This window comes from Mus pahari, chromosome 1, assembly GCF_900095145.1.
Source record: "Mus pahari chromosome 1, PAHARI_EIJ_v1.1, whole genome shotgun sequence".
Classification (NCBI taxonomy): domain Eukaryota; kingdom Metazoa; phylum Chordata; class Mammalia; order Rodentia; family Muridae; genus Mus; species Mus pahari.
The window spans coordinates 123,846,229-123,862,918 of NC_034590.1; the positions used below are offsets into that span (position 1 = coordinate 123,846,229).

The following is a 16,690-nucleotide window of genomic DNA, read 5'->3' on the forward strand; positions in this document are numbered from 1 at the left end:
CAGAAGAACTACACCAGGCCAAACAGTTCCACATTTAAGAGATTTATTGGGAGAGAGAGGAGCAAGGTGGCAGAAGAAAGATAAGGGGGGAAGAGAAAGGAGGGTGCTCCTCATATATATATATATATATATATATATATATATATATATATATATATATGGATGGTGATGTGGTCACAGGTAAAGGTGGGAGGTGAGCACAATGGATTCTAGAAATATGGTGGCCGTTGTCTTGGCATCAGGTGTGTAGGTCTCTCTCTGTCACCTATGTGATGTCACAGGTTTCTAAGGTCCTGGTACCAACAATCTTTGTTAAAATTTTAAGCATTAAAGACTGCAAAAAACCCACTTAATTTCAAATGAAATACAGAAACCCAGTTCACTTATCATGGCAATCTATTAGAAGATTGTTATTGTAGAATGCAAGGTTCGTCAATCTTTCTACGAGATAGAGATCTCAACTTGTTAATTTGCAGATGTTTGTTCTTCTGGGACAGGCAGAAATTGAAATGTTATCAGTAAACAAGGGTAGGGATAATTCAAGTGCCGCGCGCCCCAGCCTCCGGCCAGCAGAGGTGGGGAAAAAACGACAAGTACACCAAGGCAGATTCAAGCAGCTTCCACTTCCGCTTCCGCTTCTGCTTTATTCTCCTTTATTCTGGGGGATCGCCCAATTTATCTGCATCCATCCTCTGCACTCGTCTCTCACCACTCTTCATCATCCAATCAGCATTCAGCACACTCTGTACACGAGCCATGCACGCAGACAGGGTACATGTTGATAAGCCAGTGACTCAATATCATGCTGTATGACGCTATGTGTCAGGCGGGCAGCACATGATCATTCAGGTGTGCATGATCAGGTTCTTGGTAAACAATCAGGGATCATGGGGCTTGGCAATGAGCCAGGGCGCCATCTTGGCTGCTGCGTGGCCACACCCACTTCCCACATTCAAGTACTTGTATTTCATTTATTAATAAACCTGCAACATTAATTTTACCTTTACAAACAAACCAAGACAGAATCCTGTGATGCAGGGGATCTTCATTTCCTCCCTCTGAACCTGTTTATGTCCTGCTCAGAAGGAAGGCATTAATCCTACCTTACATATTGATGGTGAAGACCTGAAATGGCATAGCTTGAGGAAGTTTCTTAAAGGTGTGACTTGGTTTAAAATCAAATAAAGCAAGCCACAAATTTGAAGAGGAAGATATTTAATATTCTACCTCCACTGCAGCATGCACGGGCACACACACATACAGTTTGAAGCAAAAGCACTTGTTTATTTTGTACTGTTTCTGTGTCTAAGGGCTCCAGGTGTAGTTCAATTGGCTCCCTCAATCTCAAGGTCCCCTCAAACCTTAATGAGGAAGGACTTGCTCACACAGAGCAATGAGGAAGGTCACACAGAGTCCTTGTCAGGATTTAATTTCTCTAGGGCTATTGAGCTGGAGACAGCAGTTCCTTGCTGGTCACAACTGGAGGTATCTGTCCTATGTTCTTGCCTTGTTTACTTTTTCAAAGGGAAGCTTCTTACAACATAGCAGCTGACTTCTAGAACAAGATGGGGGTAGGGAGGTAAGGACAAGAGAGAAAGAGAAAGAGTAAAAAAGAGGGGAAGTACTCAAAAGGAAGAAAAGCAGATGCAACAAGGACAATTATGTGGTTTTTTTTAACCACAATCTCATATGTGACAGATGGTCATGTTGGCTCTGTCCTATTATTAGAACTGAATAATGAAGCTCGACACACACTCAAGGCAAGGGAACGGTGCATGGGCATGAAGACCACAAGCCAACACAGTGGCAACCAAGCACATCATTCAAAGCCCAAGTTAATGTGAATTCATCTTCTTACACCTCTCCTCCAAATGCAACATAGACAACAACCCTTCCTCCTGACTCTATATGTCCAAGAAACACTTAAAGAAATGTGCAAGAACACTCCTCCAGTGCTAGTGGGATTGAAAACTGGTACAACCACTCTGGAAAACAATCGGGTGGAATAAGTAATAGTTCTACCTGAAGACCCAGCTATACCACTCTTGGGCATATATACCCAAAAGACGCCCCACCATACCACAGGGGCACTGTTCCACTATGTTCATAGCAGCCTTATTTGTAATAGTCAGAAGTTCGACACAACCCAGATGCCCCTCAATGAAGAATGGATACAGAAAATGTGGTTCATTTACACACTGGACTACTATCCAGCTATTAAAAACAAAGACATCAGGAAATTTTAAGGCAAATGGATGGAACTAGGAAATATCATCTGAAGTAACTCAGACCCAAAAGGACATGCATGGTATGTACTCAGTTATAAGTGGATATTATCCATAAAGTACAGGATTATCATGTTATGCTCCACAGACCCAAAGAAACAGAAGTAGTAAGGAGAGTCCAAGGGAGAATGTGTGAATCTCACTCAGAAAGGAAAACAAAACAGACATGGGAGATGAATGGAGGGACGGAACTATGTGGGAGAGGGGGTGAGGAGGGGAATGGGTAAAGGGATCGTGAAACTCAAGAAGAAAGAAGACCAAAGTGTGGATTTTTCGTTCCTTCTTAGAAGGGGGAACAAAATACCCATGAAAGGAGTTACAGGGACAAAGTTCAGAGCTGAGACTGAAGGGATGACCATCCAGAGACTGCCCCATCTGGGGATCCATCCCATAAATAACCACCAAACCCAGACACTATTGTAGATGCCAACAAGAGCTTGTTGACAGGAGTCTGATATAGCTGTCTCCTGAGAGGCTCTGCTGGTGCCTGACAAATACAGAAGTGGATGCTCACAGCCACCCATTGGATAGAGCACAGGGTCCCCAATGAAGGAGATAGAGAAGGGACCCAAGGAGCTGAAGGGGTTTGCAGCCCCATAGGAGAAACAACAATATGAACTAACCAGTTATTTCTCCCCCCCCCCCGCCTCAGAGCTCCCTGGAACTAAACCACCAATCAAAGAAAACACATGGTGGGACTCATGGCTATAGCTGCATATGTAGCAGAGGATGGCCTAGTCGGTCATCAATGGGAGGAGAGGCCCTTGGTCCTGTGAAGGTTCTATGCCCCAATATAGGGGATTACCAAGGCCAGGAAGTGGGAGTGGGTGGGTTGGAAAGCAGGGGGAGGTGGGGAGGGGATAGGAGATTTTCGGAGGGGAAACTAGGAAAGGGGATAACATTTGAAATGTAAATAAAGAAAATATCTCATAAAAAAGAAAGAGAAAAAAAGAAATGTCCTTCTTCATGCAGTAGTAGTTCACACCTTTAATCCCAGCACTCAGGAGGCAGAGGCAGGCAGATCTCTGTGAGTCTGAGGCCTTCCAGGTCTATAGAAATACCTTTCCTGTTCAAACACCAACTTCATACCTGTCTTGGTCATTTATGCCTGTTCTGGCCATTACACAGCCTCCAGTCCTTTAATCCCTCTACCCTGAAACTTCATAACACTGGTATCTGCTGACCCTTGGTGTAATTACAGTTTGGGTTGTTAAATCTCATTGGATTTTTTTCTTTCAAGGCAGGAACTACTTCCTCCATGCTTTCCCACTTTCTTTTTACTTAAAACAAATGGATACATAGTCCATAGTGGATAGAGCTCAATAAGTAGTTGTTTGCTGCTATTTTATGTCATTAAGTACATTAGTAAAGAGCCGGGCGTGGTGGCACACGCCTTTAATCCCAGCACTCGGGAGGCAGAGGCAGGCGAATTTCTGAGTTCGAGGCCAGCCTGGTCTACAAAGTGAGTTCCAGGACAGCCTGGGTTGTACAGAGAAACCCTGTCTCAAAAAAGCCAAAAAAAAAAAAGTATATCAGTAAATAACTAGAGAACAATAAATCTACTGTGTGCCCTAACCCTTATAAAAATAGTAAGCCATTATGTTCCGTAGGGAGTGGTTCTGATGCTTTGATCAGGAAACTGCGTGTGAACATTGAAGTTCCTGTTCCCCTATTGGTTCTTGATCAATCAAGGTGCTAGCAGCTGATGGCTGGACAGAAGAGGCAGGAGTTCCAGGTTCCCACAGGTAGGCTCAGAGATCCAGAAGGGGAAAGGAGATTCACCACACTTTGGAGGAAGAGAGAGTCACCAACCATGTGAGATCTTAGGTAGAGTGGCCATTGGCCACTTCCCCAACTGGGCCTGGGGTAGCAGGCGGGAGATTAGAAATGCAACTAAGTTGAGGACAGATTTAGAGGTGTTGAGCTAGGACTAAAGTCCTAAATGAGCAACCAAATTAAGGTCAGATTTAGAGAGTTAAACTGGAAGTGAAGGTAAGAGCACATTAGCCATGGTAGGCTTAGAAGTGCCAGGCCATTGAGCTAAAAAGCATATTAAAAGTAAAATAGTGTGTGTGTGTGTGTGTGTGTGTGTATGTGTGTGTGTGTGTGTGTGTGTGTGTGTGTGTGTCTTTCATCTGAGGACCCAAGGGAACCTGGGTAGAAGCTGGTAGTCCCATCTGCCTGGAGCTTAAAGCTGGGTAGTAGAAACTCCATGCTACAATGTTCTGATATCATTGTCTTGAGAAAAATGATCAATAGGAAATTCACTGTTGTGTAACAGTTCCAGGATTGAAACATTCCATCCTTCAGGCATCTCCTTAAACAGAAAAGAAAACAACTCAAAATACCTTCAGGAAGTTCCTGAAACTACCAGATTCACTAGGCCCATCCCTCCCATAATAACTAATAAAACTGCCAAAAGTCTTATTGCCCTATTAATTAAACTCAAAATGTACCATTGACTGGACAGCCTTCTGAGCTTGATGGACAATGAAGGACTCCCTTCATTGGCAGGACTTTCCCTTCTCTGACCGAGTTCAAAAATAAAGAACCCACACAGACTTTGTTGGCATCTGTATTTTGGTCTGTGTGGGTTCCCTGTTGGGGTGAATGGACAGATGTGTATAGTATCTCCCCTGGTAAAGTTTTGCCACACAACACCCACCAGGGATCCTAACAATGAGCCTTGTCCCACCAAGTGTCCACTTTGTATCTTTCTTCATGGATAGGCATTGTTTATGTGGCTCCAAATCTAAATCAGTATATTCTCTTTCCAACTCTAGAGAAGCTCAAGTAACTAAAGAAGGTTTTCCATATTGTGTAGACGTGAGTAAAAAGGTTTTCCATCAAAGAACAGGCCAGATTAGGCCAGATTAAAATAGAGGCAGGTTTATGAGATGCTACCCCCAGGAGGGTTTACTGGTCCCAAGGACCGGGGCTAAGGAGATCTCACACCTCGGCTAAACCAAGGGGATTTTATAGGTCTTAGGCCAGGAGTGATGACATGTCAGTCAGGAGCTTGGATTTTGCCTATATATGGTCAAAAGCTGAGTTACAGGTGGGGGGGTTGGCACTCTTGGGTGAATTGCCAGAAATGCAGAGGTGAAGGGTGATAACATGTTAGCCCAGACATGCCAGCAGGGTTGAGGGAAGGAGAGCAACTGGGTTTCTCCCAGCTTCTGTGGGGCTGAGCAGGGGTTCCAAGTGAAGACTAGCTAGTGATAAACATGAAGAGGAAGAGGAATAAGAAGAGGAGGAGGAGGCAGGAGTTGGAGGGAGGGGTGGGGGAAGAGAGAGACAGGAAGAGTGAAAGAGGGAGACTGACTTAAAGGACAGTATTCACAATTGTAGAAACAAATTTAGATGAATTTATGTAGTCTCCAAATAAAGTGAATAGAACAGAAATTGAACTCCAGAGTTTTCCCTGGAATCTTTTCCATGAAAAGATATTAGGAGGAAATATTAATAATTTTTAAAATTCAAAATTTACATAATAGGAGTCATTACAGAGATTGGAATGTTGGCATAATGTTATTGTGCATTGTGTAAAGATTATTCTTGTGTTATTCAAATGCCCTATATTTGCTTGCAATTGTAATGCTTGTTGTAAGAAACTCCTGTCACAATGTTGTGAAAACATTACTCCCCACTTATCTCTGATTGGTCAATAAAATGCTGGTCAGCCAATGACTTGGCAGAGGAGATAATAGGACAGGACATCTGATTCCAGCCAGGGAAGAGGTAGTGAGAGGGAAAAAGAAAGAATTTGCCACAAGGTGAAGGACCAGATGTCACCATGAGAACACACATGGAGCAGAGAGAGCCAGATCAATACTAAAATGCAAGTATCTTGGGAGTTTTTAATAGAAACTAGCTAGATTCTTTTAGAGGATTAGAATAGATTGATAGATGCTCAGTTATTGTGCCTTAAAGCTTGTTAAATAAATCTAATAATCTGTTTCAATTATTAGGAAGATAGCAGCTGGTTTAGAGGAAAAACCTGCTCCTATTAAGTTTGCACCAACAGTGGAATGTTCTCAATTTTGGTCTTCTCTTGCTGTGGCTTCAACCCTTTTCAGAGGCACAGTGTTGAAGATTGCTAACAATCTAAAAACTATATCTAATGAAAAGTCCAGAGTAAGACACGGAGGTAACCCAGGATGTCTTGGAAAGTAGTAATAGCACTACTATATTTCTATTTAAATATCAAGGCTCAGGGAACATTCTGAAAGAAGAGGCAGAAAGAACATTAAAAACAATAGGATGGGGAGGAGGGCTGTAAAACACTTGTCTTCTAGATATGTCATGACATGGCTATAACTCTCATGAACTCAGAGAGCTGTGGTTACCTGCACAAGACCTGAACAAGATCAAGCCTTACACAGTCCAGCATGTAGAGAGAGCACATAAGAGGTCCCACTCTTATCTGAGAAGCTATTGTCAGCTGATGGCTGCTAGGGCAGACAGAGTCATTTTTCTTAAGTGGTGTAGCCACTGCTAAGTTTCTCATGGTCCAGAAAATTACTACACCCACATTCCTACAGGCAACATTAACTACAGTTAATGCTATGCAAACACACACAAACACACACACAGTGAACATACGAAAGGAATTCAATGGGAATAAGGGGTTCAAAGAGCGTGGAGGAATAAAAGAGGGTAATGTGACTGAATATGATCAAAATAAGTATAGACATGTATAAAATCATTAAAGAATAAAACTTTTAAATATTTTCAGGTTTTGAAGAGATGGCTCAGTGGTTAAAAGCATGTTCTGCTCTTTCAATTTTCATCACACACATGGTGGCTCACAACTGTCTATAACTCCAGTTGCAGTGCCTCCAGGACTTGGTGAACCATGCACATGGTATGCAGATGTTTGTTCAAACAAAACACCCATACACATTAAATAAATGTTAAGTAGTACATTGGCAACTCTGTCTTGAAAAGCCCACACTGCCCTTTCAGGCTCTTCTGAATCTTTCTGTGAATATCCTTTCTTTCTATATTTAATAAACTTCAACCTTCCATCAAAGAGAGAGAAAGGGAGAGAGAAACTATTTTCATTTAATGTATTTCTTTATTCTCACAATTAATTCAGAGTTTAAACGTAAATGCTTGGAGCATTTTCATCCCCATTTCCCAAAATGACTAACCTGAGGATAAGGAGAGAAAACTGGCCTTTAAAACAAAACTAACAATATAAAAAATCTTTAAAACAGTACCAAACCAAAGATATATCAAGCCCCACTTCCTCATATTATGTTTGTTCAACTCAGGATTTCTATGCAAGATATTGTAGAGGATTATTTAGAGTGCTTCTTGTGTTTGAATCAAAACCAATTTCATTATCACTCTCCTCAAAGCATCCTTGAGTTCTCTGTTCCTCATGCTGTAGATCAAAGGATTCAGCATAGGGGTGATGAAGGTGTAAACCACAGATACTACCTGGCCCCTCTCAGGAGAGTAGCTGGAGCTGGGACACAAGTAGATGAGGCTTGTGCATCCATACTGCAGGAGGACAACGGTCAGGTGGGAAGAACAGGTAGAGAAGGCTTTGTGCCTCCCCTCAGCTGAGCGAATCTTCAGGATGGCATCCACAATGAAGACATAGGAGAGAGTGATGAGGAGGAAAGGGATGGTGAGGACAATGACACTGACCACAAACAGAGTGGCCTCATGGACATGGGTGTCTGCACATGCCAGTCTCATGACAGGGAGGACATCACAGTAGAACAAGCTGATTTCCTTACTGCTACAGAAAGGCAGTTGGAAGATGAGAACAGTCAACTGCATGGCCAAGATGAAACCCAGCAGCAGGGACCCCAGGGCCAGCTGGACACACAAGTGCCAGCTCATTATGAGGGTGTAGCGCAGAGGGTGACAGATGGCCACAAACCGGTCATAGGCCATGACAGCCAGCAGAATACAGTCAGCGCTGCCCAGGAAGATGAAGAAGAACATCTGGGCACCGCAGCCTGCCAGGGAGACCACAGTCCTCTCTGTGGACAGGATGCTGGCCAGAGTCAGGGGGGCTATGGTAGAAGAATAGAAGATCTCCAGGCTAGCCAGGTTGGCCAGGAAGAAGTACATAGGGGTGTGGAGACACCGATTGATCCAGATGGTGAGGACGATGGACATGTTTCCTCCAATGCTGACCAGGTACATCATGAGGAAAAGCACAAAGATCAGCATCTGCACCTCGGGGAGTTTGGAGAAGGGGCGGAAGTGGAAGAGGACCATCCCAGTCTGATTTCCTTCCTCCATGTACTTAATGCGTTGGGTCTGCCACCGGCACAGGTGATGCCCCTGAGGATAGACTGAACCTACCTGGAGGACACTTGTCATTATTCACTCTGTCATTATTCATTGTCATAGGCTCTTGACATACCAGTTCCTCCTGACCCTTGAGGCTATTTTTCCATATGCCTAAGTTTTATCCTTTCTGCACAGATAATGCTCTCAGTTCCTCTTGTTTTGTCTGGGATCCTGCTACATAACATACTTGCTCAGCTTCCCATATCTAGTGCTGTTTTCCATTCTAGAGCAAATACACTTATCATAATATAAATCAATTGCATCAATGTTATGTCATCTTTCAAAACCTTTTGCTGTATATGGTGACCTAGGCCTGTAATTCCAGCATTTAGGAAGCAAAACAAGAGAATCAGAGCTGGGCATGGTGGCGCACACCTTTAATCCCAGCACTTGAGAGGCAGAGGCAGGTGGATTTCTGAGTTCGAGGCCAGCCTGGTCTACAAAGTGAGTTCCAGGACAGCCAGGGCTATAGAGAGAAACCCTGTCTCGAAAAACAGAATGAGAAAGAGAGAGACAGAGACAGAGACAGAGACAGAGACAGAGACAGACAGAGAGAGACAGAGAGAGAATCAGGAATTTAAGGTCCTCTCCAGTTACAGAGAGAGTTTAAGGGCAGCTTGAGCTAAATGAAACACCCTCTCATAAATAATTATCAACAAAATCTCTGAGTACTCTTTCCATACCAACCATTTCCTCTCCTTTATCTCAAGTACTCTTGTTGTGAATTTCTCTACTGTTTGGGAACATCTTCCTGAAGGTAACCAAGGATTTCTGAATCAAACAGATAGTTGTGACATCTATGTTGCATCGAAACCTGTTGGAAACTCCTCACTTCTGGTTTCAGTAACACTAGCCCCTCCTCCCACTGCTTTGGACATGACTCAGGCAAGGCTTTCTGGATACTCACCAACTGTCCTTGGATCCATGCTCGAGTTTCCCGTGCCCATTAGAAGTCTCTAAAGACTACATCAGATAACTCTCTCACACTCTGGGTAATCATTGTACTTGACCAAATTGAGGAATGGGCTGGAGAATGAAAAAGCACAAAGAGACAGAATGTTCATCCTTCACACCGTGCCCTACATCCTCCCTGAGTCAGTGCTGCAGAACAGAAGAGTCATCTAAAGCAAGAGTGAACCTCAACTGTTCTGGATTTCTGATCTCTGTATTTAATGAACAGCATTGAACAATATTAAAGCTATCCAGTTTTCTTAGCTTGTACAAGTTAATTGCACTGAGAGCCCAAAGCATAGTAAGATTGATTACATTGTTGTTTTCTTTCAAGCTTAGTTAATTCTAAGCAGGTCTAATACATTGTGTGTAAACAGAATGAGTACATAGTTCTAAATGATCTCAGAGCATATTGTTAACCTGGTTCTGGTTTGAGTGGAGTATGATTTGTAAAGGCACACTACAAGAGGCCTTTCTCAGTAAAGTCACTCACACCTTTGTCCCTCTTTCTTTCCCTTGGCTCTGTGACCACAGCTCTGAGTGAGTAGGCTGTCTGCCATAGCTGGATATGCCTAGATTTCGCTGGCATATTTCTCTTCCCTGTCACTTGAGGTTCAAGGGTAAGACCGTTTACCATAATCATGAGTTCTAAATGCCTCACCTTCCCTCATGGGTCCCTTGCCTCTGAAAATGAATGCAACGCTAACTCCTGTCCTCAGGTACTTACAGCAGACTGTAATGCATGTCTAAAGAATTCTGGAAGGGAGAAAAGTCCTGTATTTTAATTTGTTTTAAACTTTCTTATTTGTTGAATTTTTTCCACTAACTGTAACCAGTACAAATGAAGTTCACTGTAAAGTTGCATAGTGTTTGCATTAATAAGTTAGACCTTCACAAATACACACAAACATAAGCACTGAATTAAGCATGCATATAATCACACAATATTATTATTCTACTTCCTGCAAAAGTGAAAATGGACATTGTTCTTTTTCAACCTTTGTCTTAGTATGGGATATTATTTAAAAATATACATTGACTGAATGACTTAGACCATAGATTTCTATTTCTCACAATTCTCAAGGCCAGGAATTCCAAGTTCAAGGTAGCCATATGTTGAGTCACAGTGAGTGCCCTTGTTCTGCATAGCAAATCACTGCCTTCTTCTGTATCTTCACATAGCAGAAAGGAAACTGTACTCATTTCCACCTGTAGAGAAATATTAATCCTGCTACAAAGTTTTGACACCCACATCCTCATCCAAACCTACTTCCTCCTCAGGCCCCACTAATAGCATCACATTGCAGAGTTTAACACTACCATTTGGACAGGGCTGGATGCAGACACTCAGTTCAAAAGCATCCCTTCTTTCATGGCAAACAGAATACTTTTGTGCACTTCACTCTCTGAGTTAGCAGTGCAGCCCTATAAGGTGTCAGGAGCATCTCCAGAAGAATGTGTCTTTGCCCATAGCTGCTGTGCTCCTGTCTGAAGACATGCCATGACCTTTGCACATGTGATAGTCATGAAAGGACGTTGTTCCTTTCCATCGTGGAAAATGGAACAAAGAGTATTTGTATTGACTGCAGCTTTCCCTTTAAGTATTTACTATATTTCCATGTCCACCAAGCCAGTCCTCTTATAGAATGACTCCGTGCATTCATTAAAAGTAATGTTCCCCCTTCTAAAGAGTTTCACCCTGTGCTATCAGCTGATGATCACTAACCTCTGGACAGGGTTACAAAATAACAGGCATAGTGGCAGACCAGTTTTCCTCAGAACTTTCCAACAACATGCTATTTTGTGAGTACTGAGATGTCCTTCTTGTGGGCTGTAGAGGGAACACACACTCCCTACTCACTCTGTGCAAGATATATGATGATAACACACTACTTAGATCAGGCATCTGGTCTTTGTGGCTAAACACAGAGGGGACAGTCAGAGACTATAAGAGTCCCAGAGTCTCATCTCTCCCTTAATGATGTATTCACTTCTGTGTTCATTTGCTTGTAGCCTTTTCTCTATGGCTTTCGATCTCTAAGGGCAGCAATTGGCTTTGAGTTTTACTCATGCACACAATTGAAACCAGTGTCTGTTTCTCTATAAACAAGTACCTATTCATATACTGAAGACTTACTGAGTGACGGGTAGTGAGAGAGCGCTGCAGGCAAAGGCACTTGCTATCAGGACTAATGACCTGAGTTTATTCCCCAGGTCCCACATGGTGGAAGGAGAAAACCAACTCCTACAAGTTTCATGCATAAATATGCACACATCCATGTGTGTGCACAAACACAAAAAATAAATAAATGTAAACAAAAACATTTATTGAGAAGGATTTATAGGAGGAGTGATGTCCAATGTTTATAAAAATGATCACCTTTCATTTCAACACACAGATTCTATTGGGAACACTCCTTTTGTGGGAAGAAAAATCATCTACTCTCCACAGTGTTTTAAAGTGTTAAATGCATTGAACAAAATCTCTATGCTAAAAAAAATATCCTAATGAAGTAGTCTAGAGCATGAAGATGTGTGTGTGTGTGTGCATGTGCATGCGCGTGTGTGTGCGTGTGTGTGCATGTGTGCGTGTGTGCGTGCGTGCGTGTGTGTGCGTGCATGTGTGCGTGTGTGTGTGCGTGCATGTGTGTGTGTGTGTGTGTGCGCGCGCGCGTGTGTGTGTGTGTGTGTGTGTGAGTGTGTGTGTGGTCACTATGACAGTCTTTGTACTTCAGAAGCTGAAGGGGCCTTTATTATATAATCCTGACTGAGAAAAGAAAGTTATACAAGATACATATAAAATATTGACTGCTAAAATCTCCATTAGGGTCTGGAAGGATGGCTCAGTGATTAAGAGGACCGCTGTCCTTTCAGAAGTCCCAGATTCAATCCCCAGCACCTACCTGGCGTATCACAACCGTCTCTAACTCCAGCTCCAGCCCTGTTCTGACCTCAGTGGGCCCTGGCTGCATGTGGAAAACAGACATACATGCAAGCAAAATACCCATACATACAAAATAATAAATAAAAATAAATTTAAAATTCCCATTTAAGATGCCTAGGGCTGAAATCCTTAATGAGTTTCATCTGTCACAGAAAGTCTGCTTGCCTTTGTTCCCAATGTAACATGTCTTCCCACACACACACATTTCTTTCTTTTTTATTTCAGTGATTTAGCTTGATTTTGTTATAGTTTTCATGTTGAGTTTTTGTTTGCTTGCTTGGGAAGTTGTTTCATTTTATTTTGTTTTAGACAGGGACTAAAACACAGGCTAGCCAGTAATTCAATGTGTAGCCCAGAACAGCTTCAATTTTTGTGGAGGTCAGCTTTCCAAGTGCTGGTATTACCTGGACAAACAGTACTGCAATCAGCTTAATTTGTTTTAAGACACATTGGGAAGCAGAGGCAAGAGGATCTCTGAATTCTGAGGCCAGCCTGGTCTGTCTAGCAGGTTCCAGAACATCCAGGATATACAGAAAGATCTTTCCACACACACGGGGGCGGGGGAAGAGAGGGGGAGGGGGACGGAGACGGAGACTGAGAGACAGAGACAGAGAGAGTCAGAGACAGAGAAAGAGACAAGAGGAGAAGGAAGGGGAAGTGGAGAAAAAAGGAGGGAGGACAAGAACTAGAAAATCAGAAAGACATATACTGGCTATGTAGCTGAGGCTGGTCGTGAACTCAAGATTCTTATTCATTGGGTGCTGAAATTACATGTATGTACCATACTCCTGGTGAATATGCTTGTCCAGCATATTCCTATGAATGGACATACTTATGGCATCCTACTTAACCATGATTGTTATATAATCTGTATTTCCCTTTTGTGTTAGCTGATAGGACCCTCAAAATCAGCTTTATACTCAATTATTAAGTATTCTTTCGCCCAATGGTTGTCAACCTGTGGGTCTTGACCCCTTTGGAAATCAAAGGACCCTTTCACAGGGGTCACCTAAGACCATTTACATTATTAAACAGATATTTACATTATGATTCATAATAGTAGAAAATTACAGTTATGAAGTAGCAATGAAAATAATTTTATGGTTGGGGATCACCACAACATGATGTACTGTATTAAAGGGTTGTGGCATTAGGAAGTTGAGAACCACTGCCTTAGCCAAAAGTTATAATTAAATACTTATTTCTATTGTCTTTACTTTCATCATTACAGTTGACTTTTATTTTTATTCTTGAGGTTTTATTTCAAATATTCTATATTTAAAACATTTGAGTTACAATAAGTTAAGAAATATATATTACTATTTCCAGCTCTAGGCATCTGGGAATGCTATTTCTCTTTAATACTTTGTTCTTGCCTTTATAATAACTGCTACCCAACAAAGCCCAGAAACATAACTGGTCACGATTCCTGCCTGCATTCTACAAATACAAAGAAATGAATAGATTTAAAACAAAACAAAACAAAACTTACTCTTGTGGGTTTTGTCTTCATCTAAGGCATTGATGAGTGAACAAAATAATCTCCACACATTCACGGTGACAAGACCAGAGACTCCTCATTAGCTATAGGTTAAACTATGCCCCAACTTATCTGGGGCTCAACACCAGAAAGACCTTGGGAGGTGCCAAGGTTATCAACACTCATTGGCCCATTCCCAGGGAATAGAAGGCACAGCAGCTCTGACAGGTCTCCTTCATTTCTACTACTCAGAGACCTGGCACCACATCCTCCACACAAGGCTGACTGAAGCTCAAGCTGTGATCCTCCTAGTGGCTTGGAAACCATGGAGCTGAACCTTGGAGAACCTGCCTTCCTCTGAGGACAGCACACATTTCCATGTGCCAGCTCATCCCTACTGCCCCTTCACCAGGGAAGAACATGGGGCTTGGGGATTCGTGGAGTTGAAACTCTGGCTTGTTTCTCTGTTCTCACTCTTCATCTCATTTCTGGAGAATTCCCTGCCCACTTTGATTCCACCAAGCCCCAGGAGTCTAACTTGGCATTCGACTGGACCTGCCCCAGTAGGAGCACAAAAAGGAATTGTTTGGGGATATGATCTTCTAAACTGGTCTAATTGCTACTAGATTTGGCTGTATCTTAGCCTTGTTTTTATTCTCTACATATAACACAAAATGGGCAAGCAGGCACTCACATCATCTCTGAGTGACATAGAAGCAGGATTTGGTACTCCTACACCCAATTCCTCTAGTTCTCTAGCATTTTTCCTATACCCCTATCATTTTATGTTAAAGTCTTAGATTGTGCATATTAAGAAAATACTCATCCTAAAGGTGTCAGGGAGAAAGATCCATTGATTCCTTGGCAGGTAATACCACCCTTCAGTCATCTTCTGGCATATCATCCAGAGTCAGACTCCAGTGACCATTGCATTCTTCTCACCCAGGGTACTCTCTTCAAATTCTCCACTTGTTCACTGTTGTTGTTCTGGATCACCCCCCATTGTAATTTCTTTTCCCAAAATCAACTTCAAACCACAATGAACACAGTACACAAGAAGGTCCTATTTGTGTGTAACTTGATAGGGGTCAACCTATATTTTTGTCAATCCTTGAGACTTTGATCAAAACCCATGTTTCGCTTCTTTAGGAAGAATAGGTCAAGATGCTCTAGTACCTGCCGTGTGGTCCAACCATCAGTTTCCTTGCTAAGAACAGAGACAGAGTCTAGAGAGCACTACTAAAGGCCCATTGGATGGCTCAGTGGATAAAAGCCATTAACCAGACTTTGATCCCTGAAACCCACAAAAAGATAAGTACCGTTGCTTGTATCCACAATCCCAGCCCTCCTACAAGGAGTTGGGAGGCAGAGACAGGAGAATCGCCCAAAAGTATCCTTGAGTATGCAGAGCAACAAAAGCAAAAGGGGCATGAAGTGGGCGTGGGTGGGTAGGGGAGCAGGGGCAGCGGGAGGGTATAGGGAACTTTCGGGATAGCATTTGAAAAGTAAATAAAGAAAATATCTCATTAAAAAAATAAAATAAAACAGAACTTCAGTTTCAGGCAAAGAAAGAAAGAAAGAAAGAAAGAAAGAAAGAAAGAAAGAAAGAAAGAAAGAAAGAAAGAGTTCAAAAAGAAAATGGACTTCAGAGAGGGTACAGAGACAAGGGGGAAGATGACTGGGATGAGGAACTGTAGGAGGTGGGACTGAGAGGGGACAATGACTGGAATATAAATAAATAAATAATTTAAATTAAAAAAAAAAAGAAATTGACTTCCATTACTTGTCCTCTGACTTCCACATGTACATCATGGCATGCATACCTACCTGCTCTAATGCACGCTGATCAGACACACACACATATGCACATATACACATATACACACATACACACATACATACACACACTGATGATAAGAATAATAACTGATAATAAATTATTTTAAAAATATGAGATAAATGACTTTTTTTATTAGATACTTTCTTTATTTACATTTCAAATGTTATCCCCCTTTTCTTGTTTCCCCTCTGAAAATCCCTTATTCCCTCTCCCCTACCCCTGCTCACCAACCCACCTACTCCCTCTTCCTGGCCCTGGCAGTCCCTTATACTGGGGCATGGCACCTTCACAGGACCAAGGGCCTCTCCTCCTATTGATGACCAACTAGGCCATCCTCTGCTACATATGCAGCTATATCCATGAGTCCCACCATGTGTTTTCTTTGATTGGTGGTTTAGTCCCAGGGAGTTCTTGGAGGTACTGGTTAGTTCATATTGTTGTTCCTCCTATGTGGCAAACCCGTTCAGCTCCTTGGGTCCTTTCTCTATCTCCTTCATTGGGGACTCTGTGCTCCATCCAATGGATGACTGTGAGCATCCACTTCTGTATTTTTCAGGCACTGGCAGAGCCTTTCAGGAGACAGCTATATCGGGCTCCTGTCAGCAAGCACTTGTTGGCATCCGCAATAGTGTGTGGGTTTGGTGATTGGATAAACTATTTTAAAAGAATACTAAATTTCACAACAAATCAATCCTTTTACTATTGGATTTTTGTTATTTTGTTTTATTATTAGTTGTTGCTGTTATGGTTGTTGTTGTTCAGTATGTGTGTGGATGGTTGTACATGCCCATGTGTGCATGTGTGCTGGTGTGTGTGTGTGTGTGTGTATGTGTGTGTGTGTGTGTGTGTGTGTGTGTGTGTGTGTGTGTGTG

At 42.3% G+C, this 16,690-nt stretch overlaps 1 protein-coding gene across 1 annotated transcript; it reads right to left on the reverse strand.

Moving 5' to 3' along the window:
• Window positions 1–7,536: 7,536 nt before the first annotated feature.
• On the reverse strand, window positions 7,537–8,596 carry LOC110336998 (olfactory receptor 10V1-like). The gene has a single exon (XM_021219746.1). The coding sequence runs from the start codon at window positions 8,550–8,552 to the stop codon at window positions 7,596–7,598; it is 957 nt and encodes a 318-aa protein (XP_021075405.1). The 5' UTR covers window positions 8,553–8,596; the 3' UTR covers window positions 7,537–7,595.
• Window positions 8,597–16,690: the final 8,094 nt, after the last annotated feature.